This window comes from Toxorhynchites rutilus, chromosome 3, assembly GCF_029784135.1.
Source record: "Toxorhynchites rutilus septentrionalis strain SRP chromosome 3, ASM2978413v1, whole genome shotgun sequence".
Taxonomy (NCBI): Eukaryota; Metazoa; Arthropoda; class Insecta; order Diptera; family Culicidae; genus Toxorhynchites; species Toxorhynchites rutilus.
This window is the reverse complement of record NC_073746.1, coordinates 273037115-273063750: the sequence shown is the minus strand read 5'-3', so window position 1 is coordinate 273063750 and position 26636 is coordinate 273037115. Positions and strand designations below refer to the sequence as shown.

The window sequence follows — 26636 nt, the reverse complement described above, 5'->3', positions numbered from 1 at the left end:
AGAAGTAATTGGTGAAATAATTATTCTTTCCGTCAGCACACGCAGGAACCTTCGAAACGAGTCGTATGAAGAATTTTTAATTGTTTGCCTTCTAGATATGCAGGTGTTTTTTTTGGCAGACTTATCTCACTTCTTAACTAGGCGAACCTAGCCAGAATTTTCACCTGCCCCCGGGCTTCTGAATGCCAAAGGGGGACTAGGCTCTGCGGAATGCACGTATCTGCATGCTCGTGCTGTTTTAGTCCTGACCGAGGAATTGTCGGACAATCGCGCAGGTGCTAAGGATGACCGACTTTTGGATGCCGGCCAATTCCTTCTCGATGTTCAACACCTTTAGCGCTTCCAGAAGTGTCTTCGGGATAATTCCAGTTCCAGAGAGAACGACTGGAACAATTCTTGGGACCTCCCTTAGCCCCCACAGTTCCTTGAGCTCCACGGCCAATGGTCGGTACTTGCAGATTTTGCGACCGTGGGTCTCCTCCAGATTCTGGTTCAGTGGAATAGCGACATCGATGATGGTGACTTTGCGGTCGCTCTTGTCGTAAACCATTATATCTGGGCGGTTGTGGTGGATCGAGAGGTCGGTCAGAACAGTGCGATCCCAGTACAGCTTGAAACGGTCATTTTCCAGGACAGGTGCAGGCAGGTACCGGTAGTTTGGTACGTTGTCTTCCAGTAGAGCACATTGGAGCGCCAGTTGTCGATGAACAATACGGGCCACGTTGTTGTGGCGCTCGGTGTAGGCTGCGTTGGCCAAAACGGGACAGCCTCCCATAATGTGCTCTATGTTTTCACCTGGTTGATGGCACATCCGGCAAATGTCATCAACGTCTTGATGCCAGACGTACCGCCTGCAGTTTCTCGTCGGCATTATCCTGTCCTGGATGGCTATCATGTCGGCTTCTACTACTGAAGAGAGTTCACCACGCGTTAGCCACAGATTAGATGCGGCCTTGTCGACGTGTGGCCGGTCCAGTTGATGGGGGTGGGCACCATGCACTGCCTTCTGCTTCCAAGCTGCAATCTTCTCCTCCACTGTCTGCAGATTGCAGTTGAGTTGGTACTCCGCTTGCGCCAAGTGCAGAGCGCTGTATCCTCTGTCGGCGGCGCAGACAGCCCGGTATAGCGCGTTTTGGTTGGCGCGTTCTGCGAAGTACTCGCGCAGTTGTCGTACCTGGGCAACACACAGTGCAGAAATGTCGACGATTCCAAGTCCCCCTTCTTTGCGTTGTAGTGAAACTCTCTCCAGTGCCGATTGAGGATGGTGCATTCCGGCCTCTTTGAATGCTTTCCTCATCCTCCTCTCAAGGTCCTCTAGGTTAGTTTTGCTCCATTTGACTACACCAAAACTGAAGGTCAGCAGGGGAACCGCGAATGTGTTGATCGCGCGTACCTTGTTCCCCGCGTTGAGGAAAGTCCTCAGGACACAGTTCACTCGACTCAAGAACTTGTCTCGCAGCTCCGTCTTGATGTCGGAGTGGCGAATCCCGGTGAGCTGTCGGAATCCAAGATATTTATAGGATTCGCCACGAGCCATGTCTCTTATAAACTCGCCGTCATAGACCTCGTAGCCTCCGGATTCGGTAAGTTGTCCTTTCAGCAGGTGGACACAGCGACACTTGTCGAGGCCGAACTCCATACAGATGTCCCTGCTTATGTCTTCGACAACCCGGATAGCTACCAGGTGTTTTTTTTGGCAGACTTATCTCACTTCTTAACTAGGCGAACCTAGCCAGAATTTTCACCTGCCCCCGGGCTTCTGAATGCCAAAGGGGGACTAGGCTCTGCGGAATGCACGTATCTGCATGCTCGTGCTGTTTCAGTCCTGACCGAGAAATTGTCGGACAATCGCGCAGGTGCTAAGGATGACCGACTTTTGGATGCCGGCCAATTCCTTCTCCATATTCAACACCTTTAGCGCTTCCAGAAGTGTCTTCGGGACAATTCCAGTTCCAGAGAGAACGACTGGAACAATTCTTGGGACCTCCCTTAGCCCCCACAGTTCCTTGAGCTCCACGGCCAATGGTCGGTACTTGCAGATTTTGCGACCGTGGGTCTCCTCCAGATTCTGGTTCAGTGGAATAGCGACATCGATGATGGTGACTTTGCGGTCGCTCTTGTCGTAAACCATTATATCTGGCCGGTTGTGGTGGATCGAGAGGTCGGTCAGAACAGTGCGATCCCAGTACAGCTTGAAACGGTCATTTTCCAGGACAGGTGCAGGCAGGTACCGGTAGTTTGGTACGTTGTCTTCCAGTAGAGCACATTGGAGCGCCAGTTGTCGATGAACAATACGGGCCACGTTGTTGTGGCGCTCGGTGTAGGCTGCGTTGGCCAAAACGGGACAGCCTCCCATAATGTGCTCTATGTTTTCACCTGGTTGATGGCACATCCGGCAAATGTCATCAACGTCTTGATGCCAGACGTACCGCCTGCAGTTTCTCGTCGGCATTATCCTGTCCTGGATGGCTATCATGTCGGCTTCTACTACTGAAGAGAGTTCACCACGCGTTAGCCACAGATTAGATGCGGCCTTGTCGACGTGTGGCCGGTCCAGTTGATGGGGGTGGGCACCATGCACTGCCTTCTGCTTCCAAGCTGCAATCTTCTCCTCCACTGTCTGCAGATTGCAGTTGAGTTGGTACTCCGCTTGCGCCAAGTGCAGAGCGCTGTATCCTCTGTCGGCGGCGCAGACAGCCCGGTATAGCGCGTTTTGGTTGGCGCGTTCTGCGAAGTACTCGCGCAGTTGTCGTACCTGGGCAACACACAGTGCAGATATGTCGACTATTCCAAGTCCCCCTTCTTTGCGTGGCAGTGAAACTCTCTCCAGTGCCGATTGAGGATGGTGCATTCCGGCCTCTTTAAATGCTTTCCTCATCCTCCTCTCAAGGTCCTCTAGGTCAGTTTTGCTCCATTTGACTACACCAAAACTGAAGGTCAGCAGGGGAACCGCGAATGTGTTGATCGCGCGTACCTTGTTCCCCGCGTTGAGGAAAGTCCTCAGGACACAGTTCACTCGACTCAAGAACTTGTCTCGCAGCTCCGTCTTGATGTCGGAGTGGCGAATCCCGGTGAGCTGTCGGAATCCAAGATATTTATAGGATTCGCCACGAACCATGTCTCTTATGAACTCGCCGTCATAGACCTCGTAACCTCCGGATTCGGTAAGCTGCCCTTTCAGCAGATGGACACAGCGGCACTTGTCGAGGCCGAACTCCATGCAAATGTCCCTGCTTATGTCTTCGACAACCCGGATAGCTACACCTAGACGCTGACGTGAATCAGCGTAGACCTTGAGATCATCCATGTAGAAGGTATGGGTCACTTCTTCGTGGGCGCCGTCGCCATACCTTATTTTATAGCCATGACCGTTTCTATTGAGCGTCCTACTGAGGGGGTTCAATGCCAGACAAAACCAAAGCGGGCTGAAAGAGTCGCCTTGGAATATCCCCCTCTTTATCTGCAGCGTTCTAGACTGCAACACATTTTCTCCATCACTGAGGTGCAGAGACGTACTCCACTGCCTCATCGCATGCTGCAGGAACCTAACGACGAAGGGATCAATTTTGTAGAGCTCCAATACCCGGACGAGAAACGAGTGAGGTATGGAGTCATAAGCCTTCCTGTAATCGATATAGGCCATGCTTAGGTTCCGCTGGTTATAAACCGCCTGGCCGACTATGGCTGCGTCGATGATGGCCTGGTCTTTGCAGCCATGCGTATTTTTCCTGCATCCTTTCTGCTCTTCTGCGATGATGTGATGCTGTTCGCAGTGAGCAGAAACTTTGGCGGTAATTATGCTGCTCAGTATTTTGTACAGACTCGATAGGCACGTTATCGGTCTGTACTTTGATGGGTTCAATGTGTTGCTGTCTTTCGGGAGGAGGAAGGTGACGCCACGGGTGGCGAATTCAGGAAGGTTGTGTGGGTCACGTAGCACCTTGTTGAAGCACTCAGCTATCTTTGGATGTGCGACGGTCAGCTTCTTGTGCCAGAAGTTCTGAACACCATCGGGGCCCGGTGCTGCCCAGTTCCTCAGGTACCGCGAGGCTTCGCGGACATCGTTCTCTCCGACGATGATAGCTGGCATCTCTCCAATTTCACCACAACTCTCCTCCTCCCGTCTTAACCACATTTGCCCGTCGCGATGTTCTACTGGGGTCTCCCAAATACCAGCCCAGAAGTTCGTCACATCGCTAATATCTGGCAAACCTTCGCGGTAGTCGGGCTTCTCGTCGCTAATGTGGTCGTAGAACGCTTTCTCGTTATCTCTGAACATCCGATTTTGTTCCTGGCGCTTTGCAGAGTCAGAGTAACGTTTCAGCCGTTTTGTAAGGACGCTCAATTGCTGTACCAGTGTGTCGAGTTTTTCCGTCAGCTGGTGAGCTCCCAGCTGGCGAAGTTCAGTAGGCCGCACGATCACAGCAACTTGGCGACATAATTTCACCGATCTGCTGCCTCTTTTGTACGCCATCAGTCTTCCAATTGCGGCGCGCTTGTTTAGGATCCGTTGCTCCAATCTCCTTCGCCATGGAGGCTCACGCCTTTCACGGAGATGTTGGAGCAGTCCGCCTCTTGGCCTAATACGGTATCCTAAACTTTTGGCGGTCGCCACAGCAGCGCAGTAAACTTTCAGTTGCAGCTCCTCCATGTTCTCAGCATCAACCAAGTGCAGCGGAAGAACGTGCTCGTTCATGAGCTTTACTGCACTTGTCAGCCTGCGGGAATGCTGCAACTTCGGGATCCTGGGGCGCGACAATGGGTCTGTGTCGCGGAACTGTGAGATCGCCTCGTCGTAGTGGAAGACCAGATCGCGTAGTAGTTGTTGATCTGGCTGTGGGTCTTCCGGCTCAGGGGGTTGTTGTACTGTGGCCTCCACTGGTGCTGATTCGCGTGCCCCACTCGCGAATGAATTGCTCAGCCGTACTGAACTTCGTCTCGACACATCGCTTGCTCTGTTGTTCCTGGAGCTTATTTCTCTCTGCACTTGCTGCTTGATCTCGTCGATTTGCGTTTGGGAGAGCATGTTGTTGCGTACTATCGCTCTACGCCTCGCGTTCATCGCGTTCTGATCAAGCCTCCCAACGAACTCTGGATACGCTTCCTCGAACATTGTTAGTATTCGAGGGCGACCACTCATGTCCGTCTCCAAAGCAGTGCAGATGTAATAGGCGCGGATCACGAATTCATTCATTTCGTGTGTCCACATGATCCGGCGCCTAGTGGTACCCACGAGTGTGGACGACTGCCGTCTGGCAGTCACAACACGTCTCGTAGGCGCAGCGTTTCTTGGGTGATGTCGATGGCTGCTGTTTCCGTGTGGCGGTAGCTCTTCGGGTTGAACCCGGCTGGTGGCCCGCTCTTGCACATCGCCCTCCAGCCGCTGGCCGCTCGCTCTTACGCCCGTTCCAGGACCAGCTCCAGTTCGGGGACCCTCCTCGGGTGATCGCATTCTAATTATTCTTCGTGATCGTAGCTCCATTTTATTGGGTGTATCTCCTTTGCCCGGGAGACAGCGGGTTGGCAAGGCCTCCATGACCCGGGAGGCCTTCCCCGGGAGAGATATAGCGCTCTGACTCGCTCGCACCCCCTCACTTAGCCACTTTCGACACCCGTTCTCGGAGCCAAGACCAGGTGTGTGTTTCCAGTTCACGCCCGATCTAAAAATGTCGTCATATGATCTTCGTGGAGGCGTGAGATAGGAACATTTGAGACCAACAGGCAGGCTCCTACCCTATGTTGATCCCCATTTGAGAACCGATTTTTTTTTTTTTTTTTTTTTTTTTTTTTGTAGAAGGTGGAAATCTTGCATAGACACCCAGTCGCCATGTTGACCGGATAGTGTGAGATTCCTACTCACCAAAAACCACCTCCTTCTTCATGCCGTTTCTCTCCCGGAACCACCGTTTGGTATTACTTCGGGAGGAGGCTGTGCTTATGCACTCATTGCTCTGTGTTTCCTACGCTCATTCTTTGGTCTGCTCTCCATTTTCGTTGGAGTTCCGTCATTATTGTGACTATGACACAATTCACTGCGTTCCACGAGTTCTCGCTTTTACACATTTCGTGTACGATGTTATCGGCATTCAAATTGAGTCCGCATGCAGCGATCAACTCTCTTCTCTGCTGGACAAATCGAGGACATTCGAAGACCACGTGTTCCGCTGTTTCTTCTACTTGACCACACTCAGGACAGGATGGTGAGTTCGCGTGTCCGAACCTGTTCAAGTACCGCCTAAAACATCCATGACCAGACAGAAATTGGGTCAAGTGGAAATTTACTTCTCCATGCTTGCGCCCAATCCACTTCGTGATATTCGGAATTAGTCGGTGGGTCCATCGACCGTTAGGTGTGTTGTTCCACACCTGTTGCCACTTCCGTATTGACTCTAGTCGTGATCTTTTTCGCAGTTCTCTGTTATTTTGCACGTCCGTTGTTTTTTCCTCGTAGCGTACGCTATCTTCAACCAGGATAATGTCGATGGGAATCATTCCCGCTATCACGCATACCGCTTCTGCAGATATCGTTCGATATGCACTCGATACTCTCATCGCCATTACTCTGAGCGTTCTGTTTAGCAGCGTCCGATTTTGTCTTACTTCGAGCGCTGCCACCCAGACCGGACCACCGTAACGGAGTATCGATGTGGATACGCTGGCCAGAAGGCGCCTCTTGCTACTACATGACCCTGCGTTGTTCGGCATAATTCTAGCCATCCCTGTTGCGACCTTTGCTGCTTTCTCACATGCATATCTCACGTGGCTCTTGAAATTGAGTCGATCGTCAAGGATAACACCCAGGTACTTCAGTTCCCGTTTGGAACAGATACTGTGTTCCCCAACGGTGATTTTCGCTTGCTCCACAACTTTGCAGTTGCTGACCAACACCATCTCGGTTTTCTGGTGTGCTATCTGCAGTTTAGAGTCGTTCATCCATTCTTCAACGGTTTTGATTGCCTCTGTACCCAACATTTCGACTTCTTCTCGGGATTCTCCGATCACCGTCAATAAAACATCATCAGCAAAACCAGTGATTTGTACGCCCCTGGGAAGCTTCAACAACAACACACCATCGTACATCGCGTTCCACAGTGTTGGGCCCAGAATGTTATTGTTTTGTCAGCGCCTAGTTTCGATATGATCAGTTTTGGTTTGTTTGGTTGGAATAAGGTATGTGGGATAGGTTTGATAAAATTTACTCTCTTTAATAAATTGATTCTTAAGTTATTATGCTGATCATGAATGTGAGTTTTGAGTCTAGGATGACTCTCTGTTCTCTGGATATCCTACCGTTTTCTACTGTTTGGGCTGAAAGACATATTACAGTACAGTAGAGCACCGATTATCCGCGAACGTGAATTCTAAGCAAGCAATTTCAGACGGGTTTATTACGCATCGTAATTCTTATAGGCCTTCTCGGAATTTGTCGGTGAGTGGCAGGCTCCTCCTTTTGACGTAGGACTACGTCTTTCATTTCTATACCGGGGTGTAAAATCAATGTTTCGAAAACGAAAGCGTTACGCCGGAGACCGAGATTTTGAGCGTTAATAGCTCCTAAACAATTGAACGAAATGGTATGATAAACACTTCATTCGAAAGATAAAATGTCTACGCGTTATATACTTGTTACTTTTTGATCCAAAAACTTGTTTCAATAGTCTTAAAATTGCTTTCAAAACAGGCTATTGAAATCATCAATCGGTATATAAGCGAGCGGCGCTCGGAAATCCACTCAGTTCTAATTGAACAGCGATTGGAGCATGTTGTCGCTGTTGCGGTGAAGCTCTTTATTTATCATGAAAGCGCGGATGAACGGTGTCACCAAGAGCCTGTTTGTGCACCCTAGGCCAGAAGGGAATCTATCAGGAGGAGAGTGATGCCACAAACGGTTCCCTGGGAAGACATCGCTACACACACATACACGCGCGGCTATTAACAGGTGGTTATCGAGTTGGCATTAACCACTGGTGGGCTTCCAGTATCGAGGAAAATGTGAAAATATCTAATCGTTACTGAAAATAATCTGCCAGTTCCTCTGGGAATTTTCAAAATATATTCATGTGAAAGAGTTTAATTGAATGTTTTCTATCCATGTAACACTGTGACCAAATACATTTGGTTTTGTGGTTTTTCAATCAATCGCAATTAACAGGATAGTTTCAGAAGATTATTCTTCCCCATCAGTAGGATATTTCCGTATCCAATATTGTATGCGCCCGCAATCGATTATTGCTCAGTCGCCGAAAGTTCCGAGCTCAGAGAGTTCATTCCCCTCTAGTTTGCCTTCCAAATTGCCATCGTAAACCACACCTTCTCTCGATTCAATCACACACAAAAAGCATACTTAAGCGATATTCTGGTGGTGAGACACATTCATTTTTCGTGAGGACATCGACAAGACAACATCGTTGCCTAACGTGCTGGAGGAGTTGGACGGCGAAGGATCGACACATACACGCGCAGAACTCTTTCCGTTAGGATGCCATTCAGCATCGAGAAAGTTCCGGAAAGATCTAATCATTGCTGGAAAATAATCTGCCAGTTCCTTTGGGAATTTTCAAAATATATTCATGTGAAAGAGTTTAATTGAATGTTTTCTATCCATGTAACACTGTGACCAAATATGTTTCAATCAAGTGCTATTAACAGGTGGTTATCGAGCTGGCATTAACCACTGGTGGGCTTCCAGTATCGAGGAAAATGTGGAAATATCTAATCGTTACTGAAAATAATCTGCCAGTTCCTTTGGGAATTTTCAAAATATATTCATGTGAAAGAGTTTAATTGAATGTTTTCTATCCATGTAACACTGTGACCAAATACATTTGGTTTTGTGGTTTTTCAATCAATCGCAATTAACAGGATAGTTTCAGAAGATTATTCTTCCCCATCAGTAGGATATTTCCGTATCCAATATTGTATGCGCCCGCAATCGATTATTGCTCAGTCGCCGAAAGTTCCGAGCTCAGAGAGTTCATTCCCCTCTAGTTTGCCTTCCAAATTGCCATCGTAAACCACACCTTCTCTCGATTCAATCACACACAAAAAGCATACTTAAGCGATATTCTGGTGGTGAGACACATTCATTTTTCGTGAGGACATCGACAAGACAACATCGTTGCCTAACGTGCTGGAGGAGTTGGACGGCGAAGGATCGACACATACACGCGCAGAACTCTTTCCGTTAGGATGCCATTCAGCATCGAGAAAGTTCCGGAAAGATCTAATCATTGCTGGAAAATAATCTGCCAGTTCCTTTGGGAATTTTCAAAATATATTCATGTGAAAGAGTTTAATTGAATGTTTTCTATCCATGTAACACTGTGACCAAATATGTTTCAATCAAGTGCTATTAACAGGTGGTTATCGAGTTGGCATTAACCATTGGTGGGCTTCCAGTATCGAGGAAAATGTGGAAATAACTAATCGTTACTGAAAATAATCTGCCAGTTCCTCTGGAAATTTTCAAAATATATTCATGTGAAAGAGTTTATTTGAATGTTTTCTTTCCATGTAACACTGTGACCAAATACATTTGGTTTTGTGGTTTATCAATCAATCGCAATTAACAGGATAGCTTCAGAAGATTATTCTTCCCCATCAGTAGGATATTTCCGTATCCAATATTGTATGCGCCCGCAATCGATTATTGCTCAGTCGCCGAAAGTTCCGAGCTCAGAGAGTTCATTCCCCTCTAGTTTGCCTTCCAAATTGCCATCGTAAACCACACCTTCTCTCGATTCAATCACACACAAAAAGCATACTTAAGCGATATTCTGGTGGTGAGACACATTCATTTTTCGAGAGGACATCGACAAGACAACATCGTTGCCTAACGTGCTGGAGGAGGTGGACGGCGAAGGATCGACACATACACGCGCAGGATGCCATTCAGCATCTAGAAAGTTCCGGAAAGATCTAATCATTGCTGGAAAATAATATGCCAGTTCCTCTGGGAATTTAAAAATACATTCATGTGAAAGAGTTTATTTGAATGTTTTCTATCCATGTAACACTGTGACCAAAAATTTTCATCAAGTACTATTAACAGATGGTTATCGAGTTAGTATTAACCACTGGTTGGCTTCCAGTATCGAGGAAAATGTGGAAATATCTAATCGTTGCTGGAAAATAATCTGCCAGTTCCCCTTGGAATTAAAAATGACATTCAAGCGAAAGAGTTTATTTTAATGTTTTCTATCCATAAAATATCCATATAATACATTTGGGTTTGTGATTTGTCAATCAAGTACAGTTAGCAGGTTAGCTTCTGAAGATTATTCTTCAGAACAAGGTTTCGTATCCTATATTGGATGCATAAAACCTTGTGCCTCCAACGTAACGCTCTCTTTTTCGAAGTCCCCCAAATATTCATTTATTCATTCATTCAGAATGGATTTAGATTCAACTTCAAACAAATGATCTCTAAATCAACGATAGTCCTACGTCACCCTTGCGGTTATACCATAGATATAACCCACTTCCTGTTTTTTGTTTTGGCCATGATCTTCACATAGTTTCCATGCTGGGATATCGTTTTTCTTGTTTGCACTGCTCTTGTTTCGATTTTCATTATCTGTGGTGTCATTGCCCCTGTATATCGCGAATAATCGAGGCTTTACTGTATTTGATACTTGATTTTTTCTAATAAATGATATGAGGTAATACATTTCTCACATTGAATTCACTGACATGCATTGCCTCAAAACGCTCTACTGTTCGTTGGTTCGATCAATCCTTGAATCCTCGTCAGTGATTTGGAGTCCCTATCAAGCTATTTGGATCGACAGGATTGAACGCATACAACGACGATTTGTTCGTTTCGCCCTCCTTATATTGATCGGTTCCGCCTGCTGGGAATGGACACCCTTGAACAACGACGCTCTGTTCAACAAGCAGTCTTTGCAGCGAAGATTTTGAATGAAGAAGCTGACTGTCCCAGCCTACTTGCAAAAATGTCACTGAACGCTCCCACCCGGATTCAACGACGATCTTTGGGTCAGATGCTGGCTGTTCCATTCCACCGCTCGCTTTTCGGTTACCTTGAGCCGATGTCCACTATAACGAGAGCATTCAACGAAGTGTCACATTTGTTTGATTTCGATATGTCTTCGACAGTGTTTAGACAGAAAATCCTTCGCTCTAGACATCCTCCACATCAGGTTAAGTTATATTCATTAAGACTATGAGTCAGATGGATTAATAAATCAATAATAATTCAAATGCTTTTGCTTTGGAAGCAAATTATCTGACCATGATTCATTAGATGGAACATACGACAATCCAAAAGTCGTGTTCAAGCTTGATTCTGCAATTTGAAGATCAATGAAGGACTGTAAATGAAGTCAAACTCTATGTTAAAGTCAATGAGCTTTCAAGTGTTTTCCATTTTGTATTGCACTCGAAATAAAAGTCATCCCTCTCCAACAACAAAAATCCCTCTCCTGGTAACAAAAATCAAATTGCGTTTGACTGTATTGCTTTCGAGCATGGAATCTACCTAATCGATTCGGTTGTATCTGGTCAAAGTACGTAGAATAGAAGGTAGTCTCCTCCCTGCTTTGTTCAAGTAGTGGTAGGCAAAGAAAAAAAGCAAAAAATTGTAATAAACCATCGATTGAATTCATATAAATTCGAACATTTTTGAATTTTTTTAAATTGTAACAAAAGAACTGTCTCAAAATATGTTTCCAGGGGATGAAACAACAGTTAATCATTTTAAAATTAAAAACAGTGAAATTATCGCATCTGTATTATAAAAATAACGCAAAAAACGATGAACAAATGTGTGGAGAGGTTATATCGAAGCAGTGTCGTTCCCGCAATTTGATAATATGATGAAAGATGAACACTGCTGATTTTTTTGTCTTTCATTGAAGCACCCATCATGAATCATCGCGACGCTTTCATTGGTCTCAGTTTGGAGTGTTCAGCCGTAGTGGGGCCACTTAAGGGACCAAATTGGCGTTTCTGGAAAACGAGAAAAACATTTTCTCCATCCCGGATCATCTTCCGAAGTGATTGCAAATAAATATTTTGCACTTTCGCAAGAAGTGAATGTATAAATTTGGAATTTCGTGTGAAACCATTGAAACGGAACGTTTTGGAAGATCCAAGAAGCAAATGCATGGAACAGCTGAAAACATCTCCGATTAGTTTATCTCATCACAATTTATATAAAAAACACACTTACCTCCAGTACGAAGACGTCTTCTTTGCTGATTATAGGTTAAAACAGTATCCCCAAAAGAATCCGGCGAAAAATGAAGCGAACAAACAAATATGTTTCGCGTATCGAACGAGCTTTTGTATTCGAAAAAGTTTAACCATTTCCGTCTCAACAATTTGTTGGTCGGAAAATGGTGGAAAGTTATCCGATTTTCTTCAAAATTTTTCAGCTCCGGCATCGCGGGACGTTGCACTTCGACATATTGCTGGAGTAAACAAACACTGTTCAGTATGGAATCGATAAAAAATCACATCAAACCTTACCTGCAGTGAAAATGCGGTACACTATCGTGATTATCGTCGGCTCAACCAACGATTTGGTAACTTTTTACGATTTTTTGAACTTTTCAAAACAAGAAATATTGCAAAAACTTCCGAACATCGAACAAATTGAGGATTGTTTATTACTATCTTCTTTGTGTGCGCGCTCCGTGTGTATACACAGGTAATATCACTTACCTTCTATTCTACGTACTTTGGTATCTGGTACGGTTTGATTCACTCGATCGGAAGGCCTTGAAAAAGGCTTATTACCTCTACGAACTGTGACGATGTTCGTCGATTGATAGATTGTTTCTATTTAGAGGGTTTAACTCTTTGTGGTCGTTTGTCTGCTCTCAGCCACCATACCTTTTTTACCGTTCTGGTCGTTTGTCTGCTCTCAGTTACCACAGCAAGAAACCATACTAATCTCATATTTTACTCAACCAAGTATCAGTTTATGCTTTACCTAAACGAAGCTTGATGTCTAGTAAACCTGTTCGCGAATCATTATGGTGTTTCTACGAGTAATAGATAACGGTACTCAGTATCAAACAATGTAGGCACCCACACAAGATAACGCGTTGAATGCATAGGAATTTGGGAAACAAATCATAAAAGCAAAATTTAGCCATTGTAACACTTTGGTGTGATGGAAAAAATGGTTCATAACTATTAGAACTACTGCTTGCATAAATGTTTCATGTTATTTGAATAATCGCATAAGTCTCTCAAGCGACAAATTTTTTTTTTATATAAAAACACCACAGATGCCATATGAGCCTTGATAAAAATATATATATTTTGGAAGAAAAAATCATATTGAATACATTCTTAAGTGAATACATATATATAGTTCCCAAAAAAATAAAAAAAAAAGTTTTTTTCATAATCTTGCATATATCACTACTTTTTCAAGTAAAAATAATTCCGACCAGTACGACACCCATGCCCAAATTTAATACGACCGCAAAGGGTTAAACTACGAAGTTCATTCGCATCTATCCTTGAAAAAGGCCAATTAAAAGAACGAAAAATGGAGGGTTCTAGGATTGATCTCATGATCGTTTGCTTAGTAAGCGGATGCGGAACCATTTGGCTACGATGTTCCTATTTTAGGCGATCTTCTCTTGCTTGTTTTGGACAAGTTTTTATTTTATTTTCTCTATATTTTGACAATACAAAAATTTAAAACTATAAGTCATCTGCCTTACTTACAGAACTACATCTTTATTGATTAGTTTCTTATTTTTGTTGTTGTTGTTGATGATTTTCGCCTCAATCTAATCTTTTTTTTTCAAACTTTCAATATGTTCTGTTTATTTTAATTACTCAACTTAACTTAAACCTACCTACTTAAACTATTTTGACTTAAAAGCTTGAACTACAGTTACAGATTTCGTTAAGATTTCGAGCTGTTTGATGGATGGTTCGACAGCTACCCCTGAATCTTTCTACCAACAGTTTTCTTTTTTTTTAAATTTTCCATTTAACGGTAATAAATAGGATGATATCCAGACAAGCTGACCTGTCCAAGTTCTGAAGCCCTTATTCATTGAACCATGCCATGACCTTCCGGATTTTATGAATCGGTGCCAAATTACCTAATTATCACATTGTTTTTGATGCAAGTCACTACAGTTTATTATACTTTCCTTTAAATTTACCACAATCAATCGAATTACGTTTATCTGAAAAAAATCCAAATTATCAATGAAAAAATAAAATACTAATTGTCATTTCTTCCTTTTTTCCAGGTACGACTGCTCGTCACTCAAATGGAAGGTAAAATCGACATTCATCAGATAGTATGCAATGCTTGAAGTTGATGGCGGGCCGTCTGGTCCATCGCAAAAGAAATTGTCCATCCCCGTCGCATACTTTATGATCCCGGAAATCTTTCTTCTTCAAGATGATCACGTACGCTCACGGCATTGCTTTGTGATCGTTGGAGCTGTATCCCGAAAAGCATTTAACCGTCATGTACAACTCATTCAAATCGCGACAAACACAGAAGAAATCATAATGAGGCATTCGTCTCCCAAGCCGACCATGAAGAATATATTGATAGAAGGAAAAAAAATAAACACTCGAGAGAAAAATGTTAATATAGGCTAAGCGCGATGACGATCTTTTCACACACAGAGCTTTATGATGATGGAGATGAGCGAACACTCGAATGATGATTTGTACTGTTGTGGCTACATTACGGAAGGGCACTCCCCTCCGAGCAAACAATTTTCAACAAATGAAGGAAGGAAAATGAAACGTCGATGTCACGATAAGTGCTTGGGGCATCAACAATATGAGTTCATCATTTGTGGAGATGATGCAACTGCGTGGTTTCACCATTCACGAATGCACAAATTAATCTGTTTTTCAACCCCATACTGATATCATGAATAAATTGCTGAGGCTCTTGTGCGGTTTATAAAACAAGACGTTAAATCGTTTGAGGGCTAAACAACATCACTGGAATGTGACACAATCGCCTTCAGATGCACTAACAAGCAATCAACGCTTCGCCAAGCACATATCTCGTGAACGGTTAGTTTGCGTGAGGAATGTTGTAAATAGCCCCGGTTTAATGGATTGTATGGTCAGGAGGGGTGGCTATGAGCAAGCTCTCGATAAAGGGTGTAACCGGCTGCTATTGGAAGGCAAATGAATTTACTATTTTGTGGTATGCCGTTCAGATCGCAACCGAAAATCGAAGGTGGAGGTTTGTGCTCACTAGTGTGTTTTTCGATTGGAAGTATCTGTCTTGGTTGATTGATTTTTACGACAACTTTACGCCATGTCTTCGGCTGGGATCTCCAAGGTCACATACAGTGTTTCCAATACATTGTGTTTTATATGCGCTTCTTCAGATCACCTTGAGAACTGTTTTCGGCTATACGCTTGAGTGGTGATATTTTCAAGGTTTTCTCCACGCTGGTTCAATTGTACACTCATTCGGGGATGAGTTTGGGCTAGCATACGCACCTAGCTTTCAGTTAACAGCGTGGAATGAATACAGGAAACGTTTCACGCTTCTGTAATCTTGAATGCTATTGCGTTCCGCCCTCCCATCTTTAGTATATTTTTTTCTTTCGAAATCAAAATTCTTCAACCATCATTTCTTATTTCTTTTTTTTTTTTTTTTTATCTTCGCTTATTTTTCGTCGGCCTATTTCCGCCACTTTAGTGCCAATCACCGACATCAGGGAGGCGACTCCACCTGTTCCTACCTATCAGACTCAACAACTCATGAGCCGGGCCAACTTCTTTTACTTCCGCTCCGAAGGAAGACGTAACCAGAGATTTTTCGCCTCAGAGTTTCTTATTTCGTAATAATGTAATAAAATCACGTATCATTTTAATACAATCGAAATTCAAATATGGGGAACACCATAGTCTCGCTCATGCCGGACAATAGCACCGAGAACGAGAATCCCACGGCTAATGATTTGGAATGATCTCATACTCAACCGGCTATCAATCAGCTCCGAGCTTGGATAATCAAGTGATTTGTGTAATGCATTATTAATTTCCTGCAGGCCAGTATACGTTTAGTATCATGATAGTAATAAATATAAGCTTCATATAATCGACATCAGAAAACTAAAATCGGAACCATGTTTACCATAAACTCTTAATGGAACACACACACTCTTTGGGAAGCACAACAATGATATCATCTGCATTATGTAGACGCACTGCGTTGGCCAGGTAATGCAGTCAAGCCTCTTCACGACAGGTGTTCGTAACCACCATCATCATAGTCACTGCGCACAACAACAACAACAACAAACCTCGTCGAATCAAATAACAAACCAGCCAGCCGACCAGTCAGGGGCCGTAGCGTGCCAATGTCGACACTAGTGGATACACACTCATGTACGCTTGCTGTCAGCGAAATGCAAAGTATATTACCTTATAACCGCGACATGCGATCTAGGTTCGGTTTGAGGAGGCGACCACCGTGCAGGATACAGATAGTATAGTTGTTTCCGTTTATATTCTCCCATCAACAAGCCACGGGCGATGTTCGCGCATAGAAACATCGATCTTGTGTGGCAGCAGCGTTGAGACAGAGCTTTTATGCGACTGTTATGTAATAAATATATGCATCTGAAGGGAATATGCAATATATTTAACGCTTTTGTATGTTTTGACTGAGTGAGATTATTATCAGGCAAACAATGATAGAGGATCATTTTTGATGAAAAAAAAGGTCACAGGAGGGTTGTGTCCGAGACACGACCGTATAGTTGACGTAGGATTCCGTTAGACTATCTGTTGATTTTGAATATGTTTGAAGAATTACATCGTTAAACTCTTTGATTTTGTGGCCCTGAAAAGGGTTGGTTGTTGGGTATTGTTTGTTAACTCCACCAGATATCGAAGTGGAATGAAATATGATGCAAACCGCCCTCTGTGATCCTAGACGAGATGCCTCTTGTGACATGTATGGATGAAATAAAGAGAAAAACTCACCAATGTAATATAAGATAATTACTAATACCGAACACAATTATAATTTTTTCTTATCAGGAAAAACATGTTACTTAAATATAGTGAAAACATATTTGAAATGGAAAAGGTAATTTTCTTTTATAATTTTTATTTTCTGAGTGTTTATTCAACCAAATGCGAGTTTTAATTGGACTAACAACCCCAATACTATATGTACAGGATATGGGAAGTCACTTTTTCTAATATTTCTTCACTTTTCCAATTTTTCTCGCCGTATAAACCTCCCTTGGGTGAAAATGAACACAATAAAACAGACAGCTTACATCAAACGACCCGTTCTCGAGCGGGAACACACCTTGGTTTTTAATTTTAGGAAATTAAAATAAATCGTTTCATATATAAAGTCACAACACAACTGTTACAATATACAATTTCACACTTACACTTGTGCTAAATTTTTCACAATAAACGATCGGTCATTGATATGAAATTCAACGAAGCAACCCCCGACTTGCCTATATTTGCAATGTCGATTTCCCCCTGGCAGCATGGTTTGGATGTCTCTGTTAGGGAACGCATTTCGGTAGGAACAAAAGTTCACCTTACTTTTATGTATTTGCAATGCCGTTTTCCCCCAGGCAGCTTGGTGTTGATGTCTCTGATAGGGATCCGCCGCATGTGTCGTCAATTTCGACCAATCAGGAGTGGGTATTTCCGTTAGGATAGAGGTGGAGATTTTTCAATTGTTCGATAGTTAGTTTCATGACATATATTATTTTCTTCAATATTGAAAAATTTTTATGGGGTGCCGAAATCGATTGACGTAAAAATATCATCAATCCATCATGAAATGACTGAGCAATAAGCGTTTGAAATTGGACAATTTTCACGATGTACTCGATTTTCGATTTTCAATTTGTACCCCAATATGTTCACGAAAGACGTAATCCTACGTCAAAAAATGGTAAGGGGTTGTATCTAGGACACGACCGCATATTTTCGACGTAGAACTAAGTAATTATATTATGCAATCCACTTGTTTACCACTCCGAATATTATTTTAGAATGCATCGAAATTTTTGTAATAGATTACGTTTTTCGTTACAAATAAATTTGATGAACGTCCTTTTTCGTTTGATATGATGCCTGGAACTACCAAAATATGTGAATAGGAAAATTGTCAAACGATCATTGTATTTTACATTTCCATCTGAAATTATTGTACATCTCATGTTTACGTATTTCTCGAACCGCGATAGTTCATTCACCTCTAGTATCTCAAATGACGTTTTTCCCAGGCTTCTCAGTTTAAAAGTACGTTTTAGGGAAACATATTCCGGTCTGCACAACGACAAGCGAGTACAAAAGTACTCAACACCAAAATACCCCCGACTTGCATGTATTTGCAAAGCGGATTCCCCCAGGCACATAAATTTTGAAGTCCGTGTTAGGGAAACACAGCTCGGTGGGAACAAAAATACCCCTTACATGTATATTTGCAAAGTGAATTCCCCCAAGCACATTGATTTTGAAGTCTGTGTTGGGGAAACCGTAAATCGGACCAATCGGAACTTGGCAGTTTGGGTGTTTAGATAACGCTTGGTATTTTACAGTTATTCAGTTGTTCATCTCATGAAAAATAACATTTTATTGATTGTGATAGACGCGTAGAAATATTTCCTATCAATTGATGCAAACATCTTTCCGATCTGTTAAGAAATGTTCGAGTTATGAGCATTCGAAATACGGGTAGGGTTAGCACACAAATCGGCGGAACAAATGTATGGGAAAAAAAAGAAGATTTTCAAGTTTTGATGAATTTTAACCGTTTTGAGATTAGCGAATTGTAATGTATAGCATATCAATTAAATCTTAGAGAATTTCCGATTTGATTGGTATGCAAATCATCAGAATTCGTTCACAGTTGAAATTGTTATTAACGTTAACTTTATTTCATAAAAACGTGACCTGTTTTCTGATTTAGCACCCTTCCTGAAAGATGTAGTTCTACGTCAAAATATCAACAATGACAGAGTTATTGAACTTATCTTGTTTTGGGCTCTGTTTGCCTTAAACTGGCTCAAATTTTAAAAGTACGCTACACGAATTTTGTTGTTTTCATTTGAAAGATGATAAAATATAGAATCTTCAAAAATCATTTTTATTTTTACAGAACTGTATTCAGAATAGCCAATCAGTGATGACATTTTCACTGAAACGATACACCCGCGCGCGAGTTTCATGCCTAAACTGAGGATACAGTCATCGCTCACCAAAGAGAAATTGTTTTGAAATAAAATAAAATAATTTTCAAGTATCAAATATCATGTTACATGTTATTAAGTTTTGTCTCCGTGGAATCGCACCTCTAGACATCGTTCAAGCGTTCAGCAAAGCATTTATACAGAGCCATACATTGGTGGCTTGAAACGACTAAGAATATAAACAATTCTCAGCTGTTATCCTTAGTGGAGAAAGTTTTGCTACTGGAAAGCGAAACCCAATCACATACAAAATTCCAGAAAGACATTTATTTTCTTGGTGACTAAATAAACGAAATAAATTCTGTCTGTTAATCTCAATAACCTAGGAAGGAGTTGCATTGCTTCATTATGATCAAGATTAGCGCAAATGTCATCCTTGTTGAAAGAAGTTTGGTGATTGACACGAGAACCGAAATAACTCACAACATTCCAGCACGACATTCACTATGGTTTAGCTTGCTGATCCTCAAATTATTATGTGGCGCACAACCTTAACGCCTGCTTCGCCATAGCGTCAATTCGATGCATTTATGCAATGTCAAAGGCACCAACGAAGCCCTAGATAACAGAAAACAAGCGATGTTAACACTAGGTTTACGGACGTTTCTTATATACCTTTCTCTTCGAACACGCGTCATTTTGACGCAACACAAATATAACAACACTCAGAAAGCAATCTAATGATATACTATAAGTAGAAAATTATAATATGTATAATTGAGGTTCACACACAAAATTACTGAACTTTTTTTTTATGAGCCGATGATAGCCTAGTTTGATCATTTTCCACACAATTGTGTAGTGCAGAACCTTAATGGAATGGCGTCAGTTTGATGTATTGATTGCAATGCCAGAGATATCAGCGAGTAAGTAATTTGGTTCCGTCCACAGCTCAATCCGAAACGAAGACACGTGATGACGTAAAACAAAGAAGAACAAGCGATGTTCATTGCTTCGTATCTAGAACGATACTAAAAGTTTGCCTCAGCGAGATCCAATATTTATGCTCTAGGCCAGTAGTGGCCAACATGCGGCCTGCAGCTTGATTTGAAAAAAATTGTATGAGCGAAATTAATAATATAAATAGTTGAAAATTCTTCCATACAATTGAATAAAAATAACTTTGTGAGTAATTCTTGTTAATCGTGTGTATCCAAGCTGATCATTTTCTTTTTTCCATGCTAATTTAACCTTCTGACAATTATTCTCGTTAGTAGTCAAAGGACTTTTTCACGGTTTTATTCTGCTCACTCTCGCACAAATTCGGGCAAGTAACGGCAGTAAAACCGTGTTTTTACGTTTTCAGCTACTCGGTTGCGAGTAAACTTCAAACGATCCGAAGATTTTCGAACGTACCCATACCATGAAATTTTACATTTGATGCACATACCGCTGAAAACATGCAGATGGAACTCATTGAAATGCAGCGTGATTTAGAGCAAGGCGCCTAGAAGTATATCCTAAGGTGGGCCAACTTGATAAAACCAGGTTATTGAGCCATCTTGGAAGTCTAGAACTGCGATTTCAAGAACTAATAAAACGTGATCATTTTATTACTTCTTTGTTTGAATCCACAAATATTTGTTAGCAAATGTTTCGGTTGTGTTCTTTGGAGTATGTTTGTATTTAAGTATTTTCTATATTGAAATAAACAAAAAAAAATTGTAGGAATTTTGATGATTGAAAGAACGCCCAATTTTATCGTGATACCGTATTCACATTATCAAGTATAGCCATAATTCTGTCAGTGAAATCGCGACTGCTCTCAGCAGAGAAATTTGGAGTGAAGAAAAGTGGTGACGCTGCAGTCGTGTACTTCGATGTTCCCCTTCACTCTCACTAAGTTTCGTGGTCCCATCAGTACTTGTTCGGATTCCTAGCAACGATAAAGTTCGGTCTGTACGAGAAGCGTGTGGCAATTGTCACGTTATTTAAGTGCGGAAAAACCATGTGTTATTAACGCCCAGATTGAAGAGAATATGTTTGAAACGACGCAAAAAAAACTCCTAGAACGGTTAAAAAACGAGATTAGCAACAAACATACCAGACTTCATCGCCGCAAATGGTTAGCCATTTGCCAATCCATCGGATTATTCACAGTTCTCATTGGAATTACCAATCGTCAAAGAATTCTATCGAGAAGCTGCAGCGATTAACGATTGGCCTTAGCATTTTCGACTCTGCGTGAAGAAGAGATGGTTGAATAATTTTGCCAAAAATTTTAATTCTGGATATTTTTATACCTTTAATAAATATTTTGGGTTTTTATCTCGTTTTGTTCTCAAGTTATAAATTTTACAGGTATTGAACTGAATGCTTTCTAATTTGAAATAAAAAGTGAGTCAAAAAAGTACGAGTTGAATACGTATGTTTTACATTTTATTAGGAACAGTAGTAAGAAAAAAATCATTGCGGCCCGCGGCTGTAATGAAAATTCTAATGCGGTCCGCACCATGTCTATACCTGGCCACCACTACTCTAGGCAAATATTCCGCTTCTTTTTCATTCTTCTTCTTTTCTTCTGTCACGTAGACCTTAAATCATTCACCTCCGTTGTTCGCCGATAAGTTGTTCGTTATTGACGGAGTAGGGAAGTTCACAAATGACCAGAACGAATATATGGGGAAATGAAAATGCTTCAAGTTTTCATAAATTTGAACCGTTTACACACCAGAGGATTGTAATATACAGCATTACAAACAAATCTTGGAGAATTTCCGATTCGTTTGGTATGTAAATCGCCGAAATTTGAAATCGCACCCTTAATGAAAGACGTAGTTCTGCGTCAAAAACTCAACGCTTTTAGCAGCGAGCGGATTTCGATGGTTTGCATAGCAATCGAATCATAATTTTTCTCAGATTCGTTTGATATGGTATACATTAAGAGAAGAAAATATTTTCGTCTCAAGCTCCGCCCTTGCACAACTTTCATGCTGTCGCTAGGGTATAGAAATTTCACCGAAATACTTAACTCGAAGATGCATAGGAAACCATTTGTTTCGAGTAGAATGGAAACTAAAATTCGTTGACAGGTATTTAGAGCCGTTTTTTCTCTGGATTACTGTATGGCAACGTTAAATACGCGGGAACAAATGTTGTACTGTAACACATAACACCGTGAAGTGACGTTCATGATCAGGCCCAATATTTAAATAATAATAAGCGATTTAAATAAATTATTTTGGCAGTTCTACGTCAACAGTGCGGTCGTGTCTTGAACATAATCATTTTTTTTAATCAATAAAACATGGTTTTCACGGTCCAATCACTCCTTTCGCGTTTGTATCACATGTTTAGTAAAAACTGCGTTATCCGCGATTTCCATTATCCGAGATAACTTTGTCATACCGCCTTGTCGGAAAACAAGTCACGCGGCAAGGACCCTTGAAGGATTGTCCGAAGTCCTCGGAGAAAAAAGAAAATCAAATGAGCTCCGAGAGGACAATTTCACCGAAAAAAGGAGCCGTTGGTGCATTCGAAAACTCGTTTTGGAGAACCGTCGTCCGGGGGCAAATTGATCACCAGGGTGAAATTGATCAAACGTATTACGTAAAACAAACATAAATTTTCAGAGGTATTAAGCAATTTGATGAGACATGTACTTGCAGAGCTGTCTGTTCACATCTACGAAAATGTAGGAAATTGGCTGGTTTGATTGGTTTGTTTCTGAAAAGCAACAGTTATTATGACGTTGAGTCCACAAATTACCAGAGAGATGAGAAAAACGAATAGCGCAGGGCAATACATTGAATAAAATGAAGTGTTTCATTTTAATACAATAAACGAACGTATAAAAAAATTGGTATCGTTGACTTCTTCACTGTCAAGGTTACCTGAAGAGGAGCTGTGATGGGAACATATAAACAGCTAGCAAACGAACGTAACGAATATCACGCGTCGGCTTCCAGGAAACACTTAACATGGGACCCAGTGCATCCCATGGGATCCACAATCGGAAACACAATAGCTCCATTAAAATACGATCGCGATGTAATGAACGCAAATGATTTTATTCATGACGTCCATACTGCCGTTCTACGCACAATTGTCTCATGTTCCAAAACCAGCAACCGACAAAAACGCATCCAAAGTTTCTAACATATTTGTCTACCAGAAGCTTCAAGCATTTCGGTTTAGCAATACACTGGGTTTTTTATAAGCAGAAATCTATTGTGTAATGAAATGTGAAAAGATTGCCTCACTTGAATCAATCAATCTTGGTTACGGGCTTAAAAATTCATGGTGGGACAGTTATGCCTAGAATATCAACATGGGACAATTGAACCTGATGTTGTTTTTTGAAATACTAGGAACAAACAATGAGTTTGTTTTGTGTTTTTCCGAAAGATAATGCATTAAAACATTTTTTTATGAAGAAAGGGAGTGATCTGCAATACAAAATCCGGATTTTTAGCGTTACGTAATTTGTGCACGACGCCATATAAATCTCATTTTTATTAGGCATTCGCTAACAAGGTGTACACTTGTTCTGTTAAACTTTTTTTTTATTTGTTTGAGAATTAGTTCGTTCTTCCAAACCAGAAATGAGAGCATTAGTCGTGACATAAAAATCTTGTACTTGAATCGTTTTATTTGATATGGATCTACACAAAATACATGGTGGGACAGTTATGAATAGAATATCAACATGGGACAATTAAGCTTGATATTGTTTTTTTAAAAGCTGGGAACAAACTATAACTTTTTTTTTGTATTTTTCCGGAAAATTAGGCATCAAAACATTGTTTTATGAAGAAAAGTGAAAATTGTCAAAAAGTAACATGGGACAACTATGCGTAGAACGACAGCATATTTTTTCTTTGTATTGCGCCATACAAACCCTTTAAGACATGCCTCGTGCTCGTGCAAAATGTTCCGACTAGCAAAAAGAGTGTGTATACGAGGTATTATCACAATTTCGGAGATAGTTTCCGTGCGCTTTAAGCTTCGATAAAGATAATCATCATGATTTTCCTTTTCTTCATAGTTTAGCGGAGTAGTGAGATGAGCATTTGGCGCCCATTGGAGGTTTATTCATCCTCTAAATTGTACTTTCGTAAGATTTCCGAATTGTTTTTATACTTTTGGCCCCCTGCCCACAATTCTGTTGCAGTAATTACTATTATTATTTGATGCTGGTACACTGCTTTAAGCAAATGAATGAAATTGTGAAATGTTCCGAAGATTTGTTTGGTGCGATCATCCATTGACAGTAGTTCCTTGAGACGGTACCTAGACCTCGAAAAATGAGCTAATCTTGACGATGGTGGTCTCTCATTTGCACGATATGTGTGTTTACAGTTATGGTCGATAAGTTGCCGTGTGCACTTTTTGTTGTTTTTGGTTGAAGATGGCATTCCACAACACGCAGCGGTCATTAACGAATTGGGTGAGATCCTAATATATTGCTTAATGAGTGTTGGCGAGTCGCTCAGAGGATGTTATTGAAAAGCGTCAAGATTGTAAAAAGGAGACGTAGTTTTGAGCGCCAACAACTTTCACGAACGAGTATGTGAACACGCGAAGCAAATCGCCAATTAGTTACGGGGGTGCAATTGTAATTGAGCGTTTATATTGCGCGTCAGCGCAGATTTTCTTTTCTTATATTTCGACAGTTTACTTATGATTTGTAATGGATAAACGATTTTATATTCCACAGATTATCCCGCTGGCCCATTATGGAGGCCCAGACGGCACTTGTACTGACGATCCAACTGATCGCGCTTTTCTCCATTGCCGGCGCACTATTGCTTTATCTGCTTTGTAAGGTCCGTGGCACCCGTGACGATGACCATGGTCCACAGAAGGGCTCGATTCTGGTTACATGTGCAGACACTGCTCTGGGATTACAGGTATGCACCCGCTTCCTTTCTATAGAGATGACTTTATGTTACATGTATCCCTATAAACGTTCTAGATTTGTACATTTTTCGCCAACAAAGGCCATCGGGTGTTTGCCGGTATGAAAGACCCCGTTGAATCTCTGCCGGCCAAGCTACTGAGGGGTTGGATGAAGATACGCGAAAACTCGGACACTCCTATCGCCGGATCGGTTGTTCCGCTCAGAATAGACGTCACCCGGGAGGACATTCTGCGCGAAGCGGCCGAGGCGATGGGCATTCATCTTAACGCGGGCGAACGCGGTATCCTGGCCGTCATCAATACCGCCGGGTCGGTGTACCGAGGTCGAATTGACTCACAGGACTCACTTCAGTGGGAAAATATGTTCAAAAATAACGTGATGGGCTGCCTCCGAACGGCTAGAGCCTTCATTGGCTTGCTGAGGCCAACCCGTGGACGCTTGATTCTGTTGGGTTCGGGCAACGAAGACGATGGATTGACTGTATTTACGGCCACTAGGAATGCAGTGCAGGGCTGCGCTGATGCGCTACGCAAGGAATTGAGACCGTATGGTGTGAGTGTGGTAACGTTAGACTCCAGAGGAGTCCCAGCCGAAGCTTTATTCAAGGCACCAATTCCATACAGTAAGTACCCAGAGGAAAAAAAATCATGAATTCATGAATATTAAAGATCTTTTACTTTATAGCAATCTCCGACGAGGAAGGCGTTCCCACTCAATACAGCGCCGAAGTGTTGACCAGTTCCGCCCTGGGCGTTATAGAGCGAGCCCTGTACGATACGCGACCCAGCGAGACCTACTGTCTGTCTGTTCCGAACACGAAGTTCCAGGTGAGGCTACCCTGCCGATCGTCGTTCAAAGTAACCAGTGGCAATGGCAGTGGTGGCAAGCAGGAACCGAAACCAATACAGAACGTTTGAACGATTTTCATTTCCGCCTCTGGTCAACCCCTCGAGAGCGAATCAGAGAGAGTGAGAGATTTCAATTTGTGCCTATTTTTCTTCTGCGTTTTTTATTTGTAAAAATGCTTCGTAACAGAACTGAACATTGTGAAGGTTTGTTGTAAAAAAATACATGAGAACTACTACCAACTGTTTCTTGCGTTCGATGAGCACTCAGTGCTCAGTTGAAAGGAACGATTTCTTGTAAAGTTTTGTTTTAGTCTTACTGAATGTCTTTATGTAAAATACTAAGAATAAAATAAATATGATTTACACTAAGCTATACCAGTAGAATTTAATAGTCAATGACAGTGATACAATATCACATCACATGAGAACAATAGCCTGATTCAAAACGTCAATAATGTTGTTTCGGTTCTTGGCATTTCGGTTCAACTTATTCAAGCACATCATTGGCGATTGAAATATCCTGTTAGAATGAATTTAAGGGATTACTCTTATTTGTGGTTCCGGAACTATTAGGCATATGTGCATACCAAATCTCATAGGGACGAGTAGAACTTTTCTTAGAGGCATTAGTTTTTTATATCCCTTTGGTTTATTTATTTAGGTTCATTAGCATTTTAACAGAGTCGGATTTAATCGTGTACATGCTACATGTTT

The 26636-nt window shown here is 42.0% G+C and overlaps 1 protein-coding gene across 4 annotated transcripts in view; it reads left to right on the top strand.

Moving 5' to 3' along the window:
- The window catches only part of LOC129777663 (uncharacterized), a 91596-nt gene extending 65301 nt beyond the window's left edge, over nucleotides 1–26295 (top strand). For 3 of the 4 annotated variants that reach the window (XM_055784067.1, XM_055784066.1, XM_055784069.1), the window contains 3 exons: nucleotides 24871–25063; nucleotides 25129–25696; nucleotides 25759–26295. In XM_055784067.1, the coding sequence (XP_055640042.1) occupies nucleotides 24890–25063; nucleotides 25129–25696; nucleotides 25759–25991 (975 nt within the window). In that variant the 5' untranslated portion in view covers nucleotides 24871–24889 and the 3' untranslated portion in view covers nucleotides 25992–26295. Of the gene's footprint in view, nucleotides 1–24246; nucleotides 24268–24870; nucleotides 25064–25128; nucleotides 25697–25758 lie in introns of those variants that run through there. The other variant, XM_055784068.1, reaches the window with a different exon arrangement.
- Nucleotides 26296–26636: the final 341 nt, after the last annotated feature.